Below are 16661 nucleotides of genomic sequence, written 5' to 3'. Positions count from 1 at the left end.
GTGCCCGCAGTGGAAGCCTTCGAGGAGGTGGCGGACAGCCTGTGCGTGCCGCAGTACAACCGCGACGGGGAGGAGCGCGTGCTGCTCTTCCTGAAGATGGCTGCTGGGCACGCCTTTGGCCCAGCCCTGGTCACGCGCATCCGCGCGGCCATCCGCCTCGGCCTGTCGGCGCGCCACGTCCCCAGCCTCATCCTGGAAACCAGAGGGATCCCGGTACGGCCCGCGCCGGCGCCCCTGCCAGCCCCCGGGAGCCTGGCGCCGCGGGTGTCCCCGGGCCTTCACCCCTCGGCCTGCACGCCCTGAGCGCGGCCCCAGGTTGCCTGGCGACTCGGTCCCAACCCCCCAGTCCTCCTCCCCCGCCCGGAGATTGCATTAAGGCAGCTCCTGCGAAATGCCCACCTTCAGGGGGCGCCCCCCCCCCCCCACCCTGCAGACCCCCGGCTTCTCTCAGAGCCCTGTTCGCAAGGATGCTAATGAGCAAATCAGGTTTAGCTTTTAAAGGGCTGCTGAGGCGCGGCTGCTAGCTTTAAGTTCGTCTGTGGAAATGGATTTGAACCTGTTTTAGAGGTGTATCTTCAGAGAGCCGCTCCCACCCCCTTAAACTTTGTTTAGATTCTAAGCGAGGGGAGGGGCTGGCCCTGTTGTATCACAGCTTTAACTTGGCAGTACTTACAAAACAAATGCCCTGTGCACGCCGGAAGTGTGAGCTGTGTGCGTGTGCACGTGTGTGTGTGCACGCTCCTATGCCCCTGTGTGCACACACTGAGTAATCTAAAGAGAAAGGCATGCTATCGTTCATATTTAAAATTTTTACTTATTTTTACTGGTGGTAAAATATACATAACAGGAAAAGAATTTTTATCATTTTAAGTGGACAATTCTTCCTCCATAAGTACATTGACGACACTGGGCACCTTTCCCCACTGTCCATTTCCAGACCATTTTCATCATCCCAAACGGAAACTTACCCTCATTTAGTAATAACTCCTTACTCCTCCCACAGCCACTAGACTGCTTTCTCTAGCATTTGCTTATTCTAGTATTTTATATAAGAGAAATCATATAGCATTTGTCCTTTTCTGTCTGGCATATTTCACTCAACATCATGTCTTTAAGGTCTGTCCTTGAAGTGGCATGTACCAGCACTTCTTTTCTTTCTGTGGCCGAATGACTTTCCATTGTATGGAGAGGCCACATTCTGTGTATCTGTTTGTTCGTTGATGGACAATTGGGCTGTTTCTTTCTGACTATTGCAGTTGATGCTGTGATGAACTTTGGTGCTTATGATGTCTGCCCGAGCTCTTGCATTCTGTTCTGTGGGGTATGTGCCTAGAAGTAGAATTGCCAGTCCAGGTGGTAAATTTATGTTTAATGTTCTGCAGAACCAGCAAACTGTTTCCCACAGCAGCTGCACAGTTTACATTCCCACCAGCAACATACATGAGTTCTCCACATCCTTGTCACCACTTGTTATTTTCAGTTTTGGTTGTTTTTTTTGGTAATAATAGCTGTCCTAGTGGGTGTCAAGTGTTACCTCACTTTGGTTTTAGTTTGCATTTCTTTAGTGTCTAATGAGGTTGGGCCTACTTTCATGTACTTTTTGGCCATGTGAGTATCTTCTTTGGAGAACTGTTGTTCAAGTCATTGGCGCTTTTTTTTATGAAATATTTTTATCGATAAATCTTCACACGTACATTCCATGCATGGTGTACAATCAGTGCTTCACAATATCATCACATAGTTGTGTTCTCATCACTGATCATTTTGTTTTTAAAGAGGAATTTAATAAGTTGCAAGTTAACAGCTTTTAGGCCGAGGAAATGTCCCCAGTAAAGCAAGTCTATAGCAATGTCCAATCTAAGGCATCCAAGGAAAGAGACCTCAATTTAAGAAGGCTGATGCAGTTTAGGGTTTCTCTCTCAAGTGGAAAGATGCCTGGCAAACGTGGTCAGGGTTTCTCTCTCAGCTGGAAGGGCACATTGCGAATGTGGCGTCATCTGCTAGCTTCCTCTCCAGCTCCCTGGGAGGCATTTTCCTTCTTCATCTCCGAAAGTCGCTGGCTGGTGGACTCTCTGCTTCATAGTTCTATGGCACTCTGCTCTCTCAGAATCTCATGGCTTGCTTTCTTGTCATTCTCTAGCTTTTTCAGTGTTTCTTCTTTTAAAGGACTCCGGTAAAACCAATCAAGACCCATCTGGAATAGGTCTCCACCTAATGAGGTTTAATACCCACACTGATTGAGTCACATCTCCATGGAGATAAGCTAATTAAAGTTTCCAACATTTAATGCTGAATAGGGATTAGAAGGAATGGCTGCCTTTACAAAATGGGATTAGGATTAAAACATGGCTTTTCTAGGGTACATACATCCTTTCAAACTGGCATATTTCACCCTCTGGACCCTAAAAAAGACGTGTTTCTCATATACAAAATACATTTTTTCTATCATAGTATCAGAAATCCTTAAACCATTTCAGTAGCAATACAAATGAAATACAAAGTTAGAAACAGTACAAACTCCTGTCAAAGTTAGTTACAGGCATAGTCTGTTCTAAGGAAAAATTATTCTCTGGCTCTAGACCTGTAAAAATTTAAGACAAGTTATTTGCTGCCAACATACAAAGGAGGAACAGTCATGGGATACATATACCCATTTCTATAGGGAGGAAGGAACACAGGGGTCACCAGGCCCATACAGTTTCAAAAACCCGCAGGGCAAAGTCCATTAGATTTCAAAGTCTGAGAGCCATTTACCTTCGGGGTTTTAGAAAGCAGTAGTCCCACCCTTTCCAAGGGCCTACGCGGAGGCCTGCCTCTCTCCAAATGCAAACTTAGGAGACATTGGGGAGACTACCTTTTCCTCATCTCCACCCTCTCCATGCATCGGGACTGTACCCGGGCTCTCTGCCATCTCCGGGGCACACGCTCAGCCTTTCCCCGTGGAGAGGTTGCTTCACCCTCTCCAAGGCCTGGGGTGGCATGACTCTCCCACTGCCACGAGGTGGAAGGCCCATCCTCTGCCTTGGGTGGGTCCGCTGTCCTGGCCCGAAGCTTCTTGACTTCAGATCCCAGCCTCCATGGTTTTGCCTCTGAAGTTATTTTCCTCCAATGTGTCCCTTCTCTGTCCTGCTCAGTCTCGACTGGCAGTGGTTCTCTTCATACAGATCCCACAGCACTTTCTTTAGCTTTCTGTACAGTAGCTTCGGATTATGCCCGTCAGACCCAAGGAGTTTCCACAGATCCTTCCTGGATAACTGTGTCCGATCCTGGCTTTCTCTGAAATGCTGATTGGTTCCACACTTAGTTAAATCCTCATGTGGGGCACTGTTCTCTGGGGTCTCCCCTCCTGGAAGCCCAGAATTTTCCAGAGCATCAGTTTCTGGTTTCTTTGTACTCAAGAGTTCAGTTCTCAGTTTATCTCTTTCCTGTTGCAGTTCACTATAAGCTGTGAGGAGAAGCCAGTTTGTACTTTCCACATTTAATTTGCAAATCTCTTCTGCTAAATATCCAAGTTCATGACTTTTAAATTAAAATCTGTCCTCCAGCCAAAGCCACTAGTCAATTTTGTCAGATTATCTGCTATTTTAAAACAAGGATCACCTTCTTTCCAGTTTGCAATTACATGTGCCTCATTTCTGTCTGAGGCCTTATCAACAGTATTTTTAGAGTCCTCAGTTCTACCAGCAGTCTCTTCAAAGCATTCTAGGCCTTCTCTATCAAGCTCCTCACAACTCTTCCAAAATCTTCCCATTATCCATGTAAAAAGCCGTTTGTTCCAATATGTTTGGCATTTCCAAACCACAGCAGCATCTCACATTCCAGTACCAACATCTGTTCTAGTTTGCCAGCTGCTGGAATACAATATACCAGAAACTCAACAGCTCTTAAAAAGGGGAATTTAATAAGTTGCAAGTTAACAGCTTTTAGGCTGCGGAAATGTCCCCATTAAAGCAAGTCTATAGAAATGTCCAATCTAAGGCATCCAGGGAAAAATACCTCGATTCAAAAAGGCTGATGAAGTTCAGGGTTTCTTTCTCAAGTGGAAGTGCACATGGTGAACACGGTCAGGGTTTCTCTCTCTGCTGGAAGGGCACATGGCAAACATGGTGTCGTCTGCTAGCTTCCTCTCCAGCTCCCTGGGAGGCATTTTCCTTCTTCATCTCCAAAAGTTGCTGGCTGGTAGACTCTCTGCTTCATGGTTCTTTGGCAGTCTGCCCTCTCAGAATCTCATGACTTTCTTTCTTGTCATTCTCTCTATTGCTGATCATTTTTAGAACATTTGCATCATTCCAGAAAAAGAAATAAAAAGAAAAAAAAAAAAGCCGTCGTATATCCCATACCCCTTACCCCTCCCTCTCATTGACAACTAGTTTTTCCATCTACACAATTTATTTTACCCTTTGTCCCCCTATTATTTATTTATTCCTTATCCATACTTTTTACTCATTTATCCATACCCTGGATAAAAGGAACAACAGACACAAGGCTTTTACAATCACGCAGTGACTTAAAAGTTGTATCTTTATACAGTTGTCTTTAAGAATCAAGGCTACTGGAGCACAGCTCAACAGTTTCAGGTACTTCCCTCCAGCCACTCCAATACATCATAAACTAAAATGGAATATCTGTATAATGCATAAGAATAACCTCTTGAATCTATTTGAAATCTCTCAGCCACTGACACTTCATTTTGTCTCATTTCTCTCTACCCCCTTTTGGTCAAGAAGGCTTTCTCAGTCCCTTGATGCTGGGTCCCAGCTCATCCTGGGAATTCTGTCCACGTTGCCAGGGAGATTTACACCCCTGGGAGTCGTGGCCCCATAGGGGGCAGGGCAGTGAGTTCACCTGTTGAGTTGACCTTGGCCCACTTTTTAATTGGGTGGTTTGTCTTTTTTGTTGAGTTATAGGAGTTCCTTATGTATACTGGGTAGTCAAACCCTCTGTTTCCTTGCTGATCTTTTGTCTAGATATTCTGTCAGTTATTGAAAATGTATGTTGAAGTCTCCAACTGTTATTATAGGACTGTTTCTCCCTTCAGTTTTGTCTGTTTTTGCTTCATATCATTTGGAGCTCTGTTGTGAGGTACATATATGTTTATACTTTTTTTCTCTTCTTGGTGGATTTAATCTTTTATCATTATATAGCATCCTTCTTTGTCTTTTGTAATCTTTTTAACTTAAAATCTATTTTGTCTGACAGTGTAGCCACTCTGACTCTCTTTTGGTTGCGGTTTGCATGGAATATCTTTTCCACTCTTTTGCTTTCAACCTCTTTGTGTCTTTAAACCTAAAATGAGTCTCTTACTAACAATAGTATATAGATGGATCCAGCTTTTTCTTCCAGTCTGCCAATCTCTTTGTTTTAACTGGGGTGTTTAATCGATTGACATTTAAGGCAATAACTGAGAGGAAGGGCTTACTTCTGCCATTTAGCTGTTCATTTTCTGTATGTCCCACGTGGTTTTTGTTCTCTTCAGTTGGGTATTTAGTAGCTGTTTTTGTAGTGTACCGTTTTGATTCCTTTTTTTTTGTTTACTCTATAATTTTTAGTTACTTTATAAGTGGTCATCTTTGTAATTACCATTAATGTCTTAAAGTAATAACATAGTTTGACTAGTATTCACCTAGCTCCAGTAGTATAAACTCTCTCCTCCTCCTGTGTATCGCCGTCCTTCCCCCTGTATATTGTTATTGTCGCAGATTTTATTATGCCTGTTAACGTAGATTTTAAATATCTTTTTTACGTGTTTGCTTTTTAAGTCTTATAGGGGAAAAAAGCAGTTTCACATCAAAGTACTTTTATTTCTTCTTTTTAAAAATATTTTTATTGAGAAACCTGTCCACATCCAGAGTACACAGTCTGGCTGTTCCGTGCAGAGTGTGCAGTCAGCGGCTCTCAGTGTCATCACACTGTTGTGTATTCATCACCATGAGCATTGTTAGAACATTTTCATCACTCCAGAAAAAGAAATAAAGAGAAAACCCCATAACATCCCATACACTTTACCCTTCCTTCTCACTGACCACTAGTATTGCAGTCTACCCAAATTTCTTATCCCCTTCCCCCCTATTATTTATTTATTTATCTGTCCTTATTTTTTTTACTCATCTATCCATAGCTTGGATAAAGGGAGCGTCAGCCATAACGTTTTCACTTTATTTCTTCTTGTAGCTTTGAGTTGCTGTCTAGTATCCTTCTATTTCATCCTGAAGGACTCCCTATGGCGTTTTCTTGTAGGGTAGGTTTTCTGGTAATGAACTCTTTCGGCTTTTGTTTATCTGTAAATCTCTTATTTTCTCCTTCCAGTTTTTAAAAACATTTTTTTATTGTGAAATCTAACATATATGCAGACTCCTTCATTCTTAAAGGATACTTTTGCCCAGATATCGACTTCTTGGTTGATAGTGCTCTTCAAGGACTTTGAATGCGCCATCCTACTGTCTCGTGGCCTTCATGGTCTCTGGTGAGAAATACGCTGTTAATCTAACTGGGGATCCCTCGTACACGACATGTCGCTCCTGCTGCTTTCAGAATCACAGAATCTGCTTGTGAATTTTTACAGTGTTGCTCTAAGGTACCTTGGTTTAGACCTCTCATAGTCTGTCCAGGCTGGGTTATTTTGAGATTCCTGGATGTATATACTCGTGTCTTTATCCGATTTGGGAACTTTTGGACCATTATTTCTTTGAATACTTTTTCTGCCCCTTTCTCTCTCTCTCTTATTGTCCTGGGGCTCCAAAGATGCATATGTTGGCACACTTGGTGGTGTCCCACAGGGCCCTCAGATTCTGTTCATTGTTCTTCATTATTTTTCTTTCTGCTGCATAATTCCAGTTGTCTTACATTCAAGTTCGCTGGTCCTTTCTTCTGCCTGTTCAAATCTGCGGTTGACTCCATCCAGTGAATTTTTCATTTCAGTTACTATTGTTTGCAGCTCTAAAATTTGTTTGTTTCTCTTTATAATTTCTAGTTCTTCATTTTGTTAGGATACAATTCTCCTAATTTCCTTTAGTTCTTTGCATATGGATTCCTTTAGCTCACTGAACATATTTAATACAATTATTTAAAGTCTGACTAATAGTTCCTGTGTATGAGCTTCCTTGGGGGTGATTTCTGGCAAATTATTTTTCCCTGTGATTGGCTCCTACTCTCCTGTTGCTTTCTGTGTTGATAACTGAACATTCTGAATATTATCTTGTTATGACTGTGGAAATCTACTCCCGCTCCTCTGGGATTGCTAGGGTTTTTTGTTGCCATTTTTGCTAAGGGTTTGAGCCTTCAATTTGTGACTTTTCCAAATTGTTTTTACTTCAAAACAGGGAATGGAAAGAGAAAAGAGAGTGGAAAAAAGATGCTGCCCCTTTAAGACATCTGTGCTCTTACAAGGTAGCTGACGAAGAGCTGAGATCAGCAGTCAGACCACACCCCTCGGTTTTGGGTGTCTCCGTACAGCCCACTGTGGCATAAGCAAGCTGCACTCATGGCTCCTTGCCCTGTGGTGGGGATGAGGGGGTGGCTGCCTGGAGGCTGAAATTCACTGACAGCTACCACGGTTGATGGGCCTCCTCCCCCAGCTTTCCCCACGTTGTGCAGTGTTCTGACTCCAGAGTTTCAGGAAAGTTGATTCAGACAGCTGCTGTCAGTTCAGTGGTTGTCTCGGTGGAGGGGCCCTTTCCTGGAGCTTGCTGCTCTGCCATCTTCCCACAGTCTCCTGCAGTTTGCATGTGAAGCCCTCGGAGCATCTGCTCTCTAAGGAGAAGAGCAGAGAAAGCCCTAACTGGTCAGTGTGCAGAGCTGGTTATCGGTGTTGTCCAGGAATGGTGCCAATACGAGGGCTGCAGCCTGGGAAGTAGGGGGGCCATGTGGTCCCCTCGATTCTGAAAGCCTCAGAGGAGGGGAGGGCATTCTTTTGTGCATTAAAAAATGCCTTTAACATTGAGACAGTCTATCCAGGAATGTGATGGGGTGGGGGTGCTTATGATGTACCTACTGTGTGTAGGTTTCTCTGGGTCCCTACTCTGTGTGGGTACCTATGGGGTGCTATGTACAGGTGCCTCTGCGCCTACTGTGTGCAGTGCCTGAGTGTCCTGTCTGTGGGTACCTGTGCGCCAACTGTGTGTGGGTGCCTCTGCCTCTACTGTGTGCAGTGCCTGAGTCCCCGTGTGCCAACCGTGTGTGGGTGCCTGAGCACCTACTGTGTGCAGGTGCCTGAACACCCCTGGAGGGTTGACTTTTACCCAGCCTCTTCATTTGTTTACTTATCCTACCACGTGGGGCATCTGCTTCTCTGTTCTTCCAGCACCTGTCCATATTTCCAGTATGGTTTCTTGGTTGTTACAGTGTCCATATATGTGTTTTTTCCTTTTGGTTACTGTTCTAGTTTGCTAGCTGCCAGAATGCAACACACCAGAGGCAGATTGGTTTTTAATAAAAGGGGATTTATTTTGTTAGTTCTTCAGAGGAAAGGCAGCTAGCTTTCCACTGAGGTTCTTTCTTACGTGGAAGGCACAGAATGGTCTCTGCTGGTCTTCTCTCTAGGCCCCTGGGTTCCAACAACTTTCCCCGGGGTGACTTCTTTCTGCATCTCCAAAGGCCTGGACTGAGCTGCGAGTGCTGAGATGAGGAATGCCGAGCTGCTAGGCTGTGCTACCTTGCGTTCTCTCATTTAAGCACCAGCCAATTAAGTCAAACGTCACTCATAGCAGCAGACACGCCTCCTAGCTGACTGCAGATGTAATTGGCAACAGATGAGGTTCACGTACCATTGGCTCATGTCCGCAGCAACAAAACTAGGTATGCTCACCTGGCCAAGTTGACAACTGAATCTAACTAACACAGTTACTTACAAGAAGAGCCTTATAACTTGAGAGGTTTCCAGCTTTATTTTGGGTTGGTGGCTCTCCATGGAGATGTTGACCCTCTCAGGGAGAGAAGATATGCCTTGAATCAATGCCTTACGGTTTTCCTTCAGTGAGTTCTGTCTGCATCTGGAACATTCCACAGAATTAGCTGTTTGCTTTTTGTCCTCTTTGTTTTCTTTTTTGAGAATGAGCCTGTCTCCTTTGTGCCAAAATGATTATTCCCAAATTGTATCAGGAGATAGAGTACAGTTTATTAGAAAGAGGAAAATAATCATGTTTCTTTCCATTCTCATCACGGTTCTCGTCGGCCTTGCTGGGGTACCCACCTCAGTTCCCCACTCATCCCCCAGAGAGCGCCTTCTGCTTTGGTGGTCTGTGAAGTCCCTTCGAGGGTTGCCTGAGATTTGAGGATTTGGGACCCCGTGCTCACTGATGGGGGTACAGGAAGGGCCTCGTGGGAACTGGACGCGTGGCGCACCAGGGAAGGTTGATGGCATGCCAGCCTGTGTGGGGCAGGAGGGCTGCTGGCCGGCCTCGCTGTCTGCGGGGCGCTGCGTGGTGGGCGCGGTGCAGCTCGTGTCTGGGCCGTGGGCAGCGTCCCCTCTGTTCCCTTGGCTGATGACATCTGCCGTATTTGGTGAGAATCTCTGAGGTCCTGGAGACGTGCGGGCCTCCATTTGCTGGCCTCCGTGTGTGGGCTGTCCTGCCCTGCCCAGGCCCCGCCGCCTCTTCCTGGGGTGGGCCTTCGGGTGGCGCCGTAATGTCCCCAGCCCCGCTTCCTGCCCCCTCACAGGCGGCGGCTGCGGCCCCTGTTGGGAGAGGGCAGTGCCTGCCTGTGCACGGGCCTGCTGCTCCTGCTGCCCGCAGCATGCACAGAGGCCTCTCCCGCTCATCGCAGCTGCTTCTCCCTCAGAGTCCCCTCCTCACCGACGCCTTCCCTAACTTCCTGCTCGGAATAGCCTCCTCCTTCCTCCTCCCCGGCCCCCTTATGCTACTTTTTCTTGCTTTTATCACTGCAGGTGTTGGGTTATTGCCTCTCGTCTGTGATTTTCTGTCTAGATTGCAGCCCACTGGAGGTCACCCCTTCTCCCCAGAGCTCCGCACAGTGCCTGGCAAACTGTAGCGGCTTGTAAGGCCCAGTGAATGAGCTGTGATGGGGTGAATGAGTGAATGAGCTGTGATGGGGTGAATGGGTGAATGAGCTGTGATGGAGTGAATGACTGAATGAGCTCTGATGGTGTAAATGAGTGAATGAGCAGTGTTGGGGTGAATGAGTGAATGAGCTGTGACAGGGTGAATGAGTGAATGAGCTCTGATGGCGTAAATGAGTGAATGAGCTGTGTTGGGGTGAATGACTGAATGAGCTGTGATGGTGTAAATGAGTGAATAAGCTGTGACGGCATAAATGAGTGAATGAGCTGTGTTGGGGTGAATGACTGAATGAGCTGTGATGGTGTAAATGAGTGAATAAGCTGTGATGGGGTGAATGAGCTGTGACGAGGTGAATGACTGAATGAGCTGTGACGCTGGCCCTCCTGACACCCTGCTGATGTGGGACAGGCTCTCTTTTTCCTCCCATTTTACAGACGAGGAAACCCAGGGAGATGGGGGTGCTGCCAGGTCACTGGGACCATTTCCCCCTCTCTTTAACCCCGCCTCCAGGGCTCCAGTTCGGTCCCAGCCAAGGGGCCAGGCTCTGAGCATTTGAGCGTCCCAGGCTGGCAGGGCCCAGGGACCTGACCCCCGATGCCTGTGGACCCTTGTTCCCACGTCACAGTTGAATCGAGACGATGGCATTGCTCCTGACGGGGACACTGGGTGTGTTAGTTAGATTCAGTTGTCAACTTGGCCAGGTGAGCATACCTAGTTCTGTTGCTGCGGACACAAGCCAATGGTTCGTGAACCTCATCTGTTGCCAATTACATCTGCAGTCGGCTAGGAGGCGTGTCTGCTGCAATGAGTGACGTTTGACTTAATTGGCTGGTGCTTAAATGAGAGAACGCAAGGTAGCACAGCCAAGCAGCTCGGCATTCCTCATCTCAGCACTTGCAGCTCAGCCCAGGCCTTTGGAGATGCAGAAAAAAGTCACCCCGGGGAAAGTTGTTGGAACCCAGGGGCCTGGAGAGAAGGCCAGCAGAGACCATCCTGTGCCTTCCACAGAAGAAAGAACCTCAGTGAAAAGTTAGCTGCCTTTCCTCTGAAGAACCAACAAAATAAATCCCCTTTTATTAAAAGCCAATCCATCTCTGGTGTGTTGCATTCTGGCAGCTAGCAAACTAGAACACTGGGCCTTTTCCCTATCCAGGAAGCCTGGGCAGAAGCTGAGAGATGCCATCTCACCGGAGGACATGGGAGCAGGATTCTGCTAAAACAATGCCTTGTTTATCTCATCTGCTGATAGAAGTTATAAGTCATTAGCTCCCCTTAGGCGCACTTGAGGCTTCTGGATAAATCTCAGGAGCTCATCCTGCACCCGAGACATTTGCATTTCTAGGCCAGGGAGAGGCTGACGACACTGAGTCAGGAAGATGCGCAGCCCACTGGAAACCACTACATAGGTCCTTCATTAGTACACACATCAGCCCGATTTTTCCAGTGAATGAATTTCAATTATGTCTCAGGTGAAAAAAAAGAAGTTCCTGTGTGGCAAGAGACCAGGGTGCTGGCAGCTGTATCTGGCTGTCGCTTTAGGAGTTTCCTGGTCCGAAAGTGCCCCAGTGCCATTGAAAACCCATTTGGTCAGAGATGGAGCAAACATGCGGGTAACTCCGGAGTGGGCCTCTGCGAGGGCAGCGCATTTGACTGTGGGAAGGATTGCCACCATCTCACACAGTGTGCGGGAATATTCTGTGGGTGTTTGGTGGGGTCTCAGATGAGGCTTGCTTTCTAGTTACAGATAGATGGAGTCTAATTTTTCACTCTTGAAATAATAGCAATAGCTAATCTTCCTTTTAAGCAACTGCACCTTAGTAAAATTGATACCCCCTTTAAAGCAGCAATTCCCCATTTCTCCCTCCCCCAGACCCTGGTAGCTTCTAATCTCCTTTCCATCTCTGTGAATTTGTCAGTTTTAGATATTTCGTGTAAGTAGACTGACACAGCATTTCTCCTTTTGTGTCTGGCTTACTGGCTTATTCCACCCCAGATGGTGGCTTCGAGTTCATCCATGCAGTCGCATTAAGCAGCGCTGCATTTCTTCTTATCGCTGAGGCATATTCCACATTTCTCCGTTTATCCGCTGGCGGAGCTGAGCTGGTGTTCACTGCAGGCCACGGTGTGCCAGGCCCGTGTGCGAGCTGTGTGCGTGAGCCCTGGGGCCAGTGCAGCTGCCCTCTCTCAGAGAGGGGGGTAGTTTGCCCAGTCACCCAGGGATGGGGGCACATGTCACTCCAGATGCCTTCATGCGAAGCCACCTTCCTTAGGATGCCTCTTAGGATTCAGGCATGAGTTGTGGATTTCCACTCAGGTCAGATATGCCTTGAAGACCGAAAAAGAGGTGCTTTTCCCATTATTTTCCAGTCCAGATGGGATCATGGGGGCAGGGTCCTGGGCATGCTGCCGTGCACGCCAGCCGGCGGTGACACAGCCAGGTGGGTTCCGGCGGGGCCGCTGCTCGCACAGCCTTGGAAAGGCGCGTGTGCCCCCGCACAGCTCCCGGCAGCTTTGAAATCGCCTGCCTCCCTGGACCGCCAGGCTGGGGGCGCACGGGGACGTGCCCGGGCTGCTGCGAGCTGGGGGTTAAGGATTGGACCTTGAGATCGGTTTTCAGCAGAACAGATTCCCCCCAGTGGAGAGGGCACAATTGTCTGCCCAGGGCATGTGGGCACATTTGCAGCAAATCGTGCAGCCTGTGGGGGCGCGTGACGGAGCTGAGAGCTGCTCACTCCCGGCCGCTCCTCGTGAGCTCCATCCTCTTTGGATTTGGAGGTGCCTAGATATCAGAGCTGAGGGGGTTTTCCCTTGTCGGGTTTAAATGCTTTTCTTTCTTTCTTTCTTTCGTGTCTCCCGCCCCTTCCTTGCAGTACACACTCAACGGCAAGAAGGTGGAAGTGGCTGTGAAGCAGATCATTGCGGGGAAGAGCGTAGAGCACTGCGGCACCTTCTCCAACCCCGAGACCCTGGATTTGTTCCGGAACATCCCCGAGCTCCAGGACTTCTGAACCAGACTGGCTCGCGTGCCTTTTCACCACGTGCGTCTGTACTGGAAATCCTGTGTGTTCAAGAAATTACTCAGACAACCATGGCTCCTTTGCATTGGGCTCCACAAAGGAAATTTGCACCCAGCGCTCTCTGGTGGGATGAGAAGCAGTTCTGGTTCCTGGTTGAGTCTGGTGGGTGACTGGTCTTGCACAGGCAGGCATGGGCTCCTGACCGTCGGACGACACAAGGCATTTGCAGGGTCTGTGCAATGCCCCCCTGAGCGTGCGTGTGTGTGTGTGTGTATGTGGTGTGTGTGTGTGTGTGTGTGTGTGTGTGTGTGTGTGTGTGCGCACTTCAGTACGGGGCTCCATCCGAGAAGCTGTCTTGCTTCAACTTCCTAATCCTCGCGTTCCCTCTTGGGGTCAGGGCTCTTTGTATTGGTCTCAGGCTCCCGCGGCCCCCTCAGCACTGTCCTTCAGTTGTTGAGCTTTACCTGTTACGGGAGACACCTGGTGTGCCTGGAGGCCACCTCTGTCTCCCCTTGTGTCGTGCGTGTGCAGAGCGCAGGCTCCGTGCCCCCGTACGGCCAGGCCCCGCCAGCCAGCAGGACGTCCCCTCCGAACAGCGCCGGCATTCCACTCTTTAATACGAGCTCTCTATTTTATGGACTTTAAACGGTTTCAAAAATGTTAATGTTAATTAAGTGTCTGGTCTGCGTGGGTGTTTTGAGAACTGGCTGGTCCACCTGGCAGGGGCCGCGTCCTCGGGGTGGGGGTGACAGATGTGCTCCCCGCTGAGCTGGACGCCGGCCAGCCTGTTGCGCGGATCCTTCCAGACGGCGGCTCCCAGCCTGGGGACGGAGCTGCCTGGGCCTCCTTCAGCACGGCCGTCACTGCGCTTCCTCCACGTGGTCGCCCTTGGACTTGTAATACGAAGATTGCTTTGTTAGCCCTTATAAATCAAATCCCATGTCTCAGTAGCTCAGCAGTTGTTACGTACTTTGCAGTTCAGCCTATCAACAAATTTCCGTAATCCCATGTTCATTTTGTAGTTCTTAAAACTGAAGCCCATTTGAATCCCTTTTTTGCTGGATTACAAAATGTTGGAGGAAGTGCTATAAGGAATGTAATAAAATAAATCTATATCTGTGTATGTGTGCCCCACACTCCCTTGTTTGGTGTGCAGCCGCGCTGGGCATCTTCTCTGAAGGAGGTGACTGTGGACATCTGTGCACGGAGCTCACGCGCGGCTGAGAGCTGTGCCCTAGAGGAAGGTTTGGTCTGCCTGGTTGGGGCCTTACCTGGGCCAGTCGAGGTCCCTGTGGCCACTGGACCACGGGCACCTCTCGGCTGAAGCCAGCACCCCAGTGGGGGGGTCGACATGCTCACCTGGGGTCTCCGCCACCCTGGGGCCCCCCTGGCTCAGAGTGGGCAGCTCTTCCCTGTCGCAGGGGCTGGCTGGGTCTCAGGCCCCAGTGTCCAGGCTTGTTGTGGCTATCCCTGCAGGGCTGACGGGTGTCCGGGGGGACAGCAGTGCTCCCAGCCCTGTGTTCCTGTGCCCTACTGTCTCCCGTGTGTGACTTTTGTCTTCTTGGTCTCTGGTGGCTGCTCCACCTCTCGCCTGGCATCTTGTGCCAGGCAGGAAGCGGGTGAGATGACACGAGGGTCGGCTGACAGCACAAGCCCTTGTTGGCGGGAAAACCCAGCTCCTCGGACGCCCCGATGGGTTCATGTCTCCTTCTCTCGGGGAGAAGGGGGGTCTGGCACTGCTGTTTTCACGAGGCCGGATCGTTACCTTGTTTTGTTCGTCTCCGGTCACCGCGGGGACAGCCTAGCTCATGGTGGGTGGCTTCCATCAGCACAGACCGGATCATCCCACTGTCCGGGAGGTGGGTCTCTGCAGGCCATGTTCCTGCTGCAGGTCCCAGGGCAGAATCCGTCCCCTTCTCCAGCCTTTGGAGGCCGCCTGTGCTCCTTGGTCCGTGGCCTCTTCCACCAGCGTCACAGCCAGCCCCAGCTGTTGGGCCACCTCAGGCTGCATGGCTGTGACCCTGGCCCTCCTGCCTTCCGCTCACTGGTGCTGACCCCGTGATGACATCACATCTTCCCGCATAGCCCCCCTCAAGATCGTTAACATAGTCAGGGCTGCAAAGTCCCTTTCCCAGAAAGTCATGCGTTCGCAGGTTCTGGGGAGCAGGCTGTGGCCATCTCTGGGGACCGCCATCCTGCCTGCCACACCTGCACATGCAGCCGGGTCCCGGAGGTGTAAGAACAGCGGGGGCAGGCACCTGCAGCGGGAGCCCCGAGCGGGGGAGCTGCTGCCTGCCACCGGGGTGGGTGCTTCTGATCCCCAAGCCCCATGGGGGACGGGACTGCCACCACCTGCAAGACCCTGGCCCCCTGCGCGGTGCCGAAAGACTCACTTCCTCTCGCCGTGGGCCACACTGGGGGAGCCATTAAGGCTAATTACTGTGCCCTCTCCTTCCAGCAAGATGTCACTGCTGATTGAGCACACGTGTCCTTATTAATAAGCCACGCTGGACAGCTTCATTAACGAGCGACAGATGGCTCGGAACAACATATACTCGTGCACACGCTGTGCAGTGCTGTCCTCGGCCGTGCCCTGGCCGGGCAGGCATCTCCCCCAACCGCCCGCCAGCCAGCTGCCCACTCATACCCAGGGAGGCCACAGGTTGCAGCAGGACTCTGGGCCTTGTGTAGCCCTCAGGCCCCTCACACCTCCGTCGGTCTCACCAGGCACGTGTTGGGAGCTATGCTGTGTGTATGTGACAGGTGGCCGCTAGGTGTCTGTGCTCCTGCTCAGCCCCGACCCCCTGGTCCTCCCGGGGGCCCTTTCCTCCCACCTCCAGGAGCTCCCTGACAGCTGAGGGCTTCTTCCCAATCTCCCCACAGCTGGGCCCCCTTTCTGGCCTGGGCAGCCTCTGCTAAGGGGACCTGGAGTCCTGGGAGCCCCGGCTGCTCGGTGCAGGCGCCTGCTCTCTGCTCTAGCCTCCATTCGGTTGACTCCCTGGGTTCCGGGCCCTCGAAGCCAAGGCCAGGTCTGCTCACTCCTCAGTGTTCAAGCATCTAGCAGGGCACTTAAGGAAAGCTGTCCCCAACCTCCTGCCCTACCCTGACACCGTCTTAAGAAGCCTGTCCTGAGGACAAGGCTCTCTTAGGGAATGGAACACTGTTTGAGGACCAAGCCACGTTCCCTGGGCTCCAGCCTTCAGAGGGAGCACCCCACGTAGGTATATGGGGGCCAGGCCACTGCTGCACAGAGACCCCAAGCCCAACGGCTCAGTGCAGCAGCCCCGCAGTAGATGGGGGCCCAGGGCAGGTGACTCAGTTTTGCTTCACGGGGTCATCTTGGGCCCCAGGTTTCTTTGTGTGCGCTCACCGTCCCCTGGTGAGGGGGTCTCGTGCGTGGGGCTGAGGTCGTCTGGTCACATTCACTCTCAGCCCCGTGGGAACGGGTCACAGAGGAAGTGGCCCCACTCATGTCCGTAGACCAGAGCCTCACCACGAGGTCGCACCTTGCCAGAGGTGCCCCACCGCGTGCTGACCAAAGCTCCGGCGATGGGTGGAGATGGTTCTAGCGAAGGGACAAAGTGGAGGGTGGGCTTGGGGAGACTGGCAACCCCCCAGCCCCTCGTGACCA

General features: G+C 50.2%; 1 protein-coding gene across 4 annotated transcripts in view; it reads left to right on the top strand.

Annotated features, from left to right (window-relative positions):
- The window catches only part of AACS (acetoacetyl-CoA synthetase), a 68763-nt gene extending 54610 nt beyond the window's left edge, over nt 1-14153 (top strand). For 2 of the 4 annotated variants that reach the window (XM_077159556.1, XM_077159555.1), the window contains exons 17-18: nt 11-213; nt 12884-13099. In XM_077159556.1, coding sequence (XP_077015671.1) covers nt 11-213; nt 12884-13021 — 341 coding nt within the window. In that variant the 3' untranslated portion in view covers nt 13022-13099. Of the gene's footprint in view, nt 1-10; nt 214-12883 lie in introns of all 4 variants that reach the window. The other 2 variants (XM_077159557.1, XM_077159558.1) reach the window with 2 other exon arrangements.
- Nucleotides 14154-16661: the final 2508 nt, after the last annotated feature.

This window comes from Tamandua tetradactyla, chromosome 5 (assembly GCF_023851605.1).
Source record: "Tamandua tetradactyla isolate mTamTet1 chromosome 5, mTamTet1.pri, whole genome shotgun sequence".
NCBI classification, from domain to species: Eukaryota; Metazoa; Chordata; class Mammalia; order Pilosa; family Myrmecophagidae; genus Tamandua; species Tamandua tetradactyla.
Note: the sequence above shows the minus strand (reverse complement) of the source record. Positions and strands in the feature narration are given on the sequence as shown.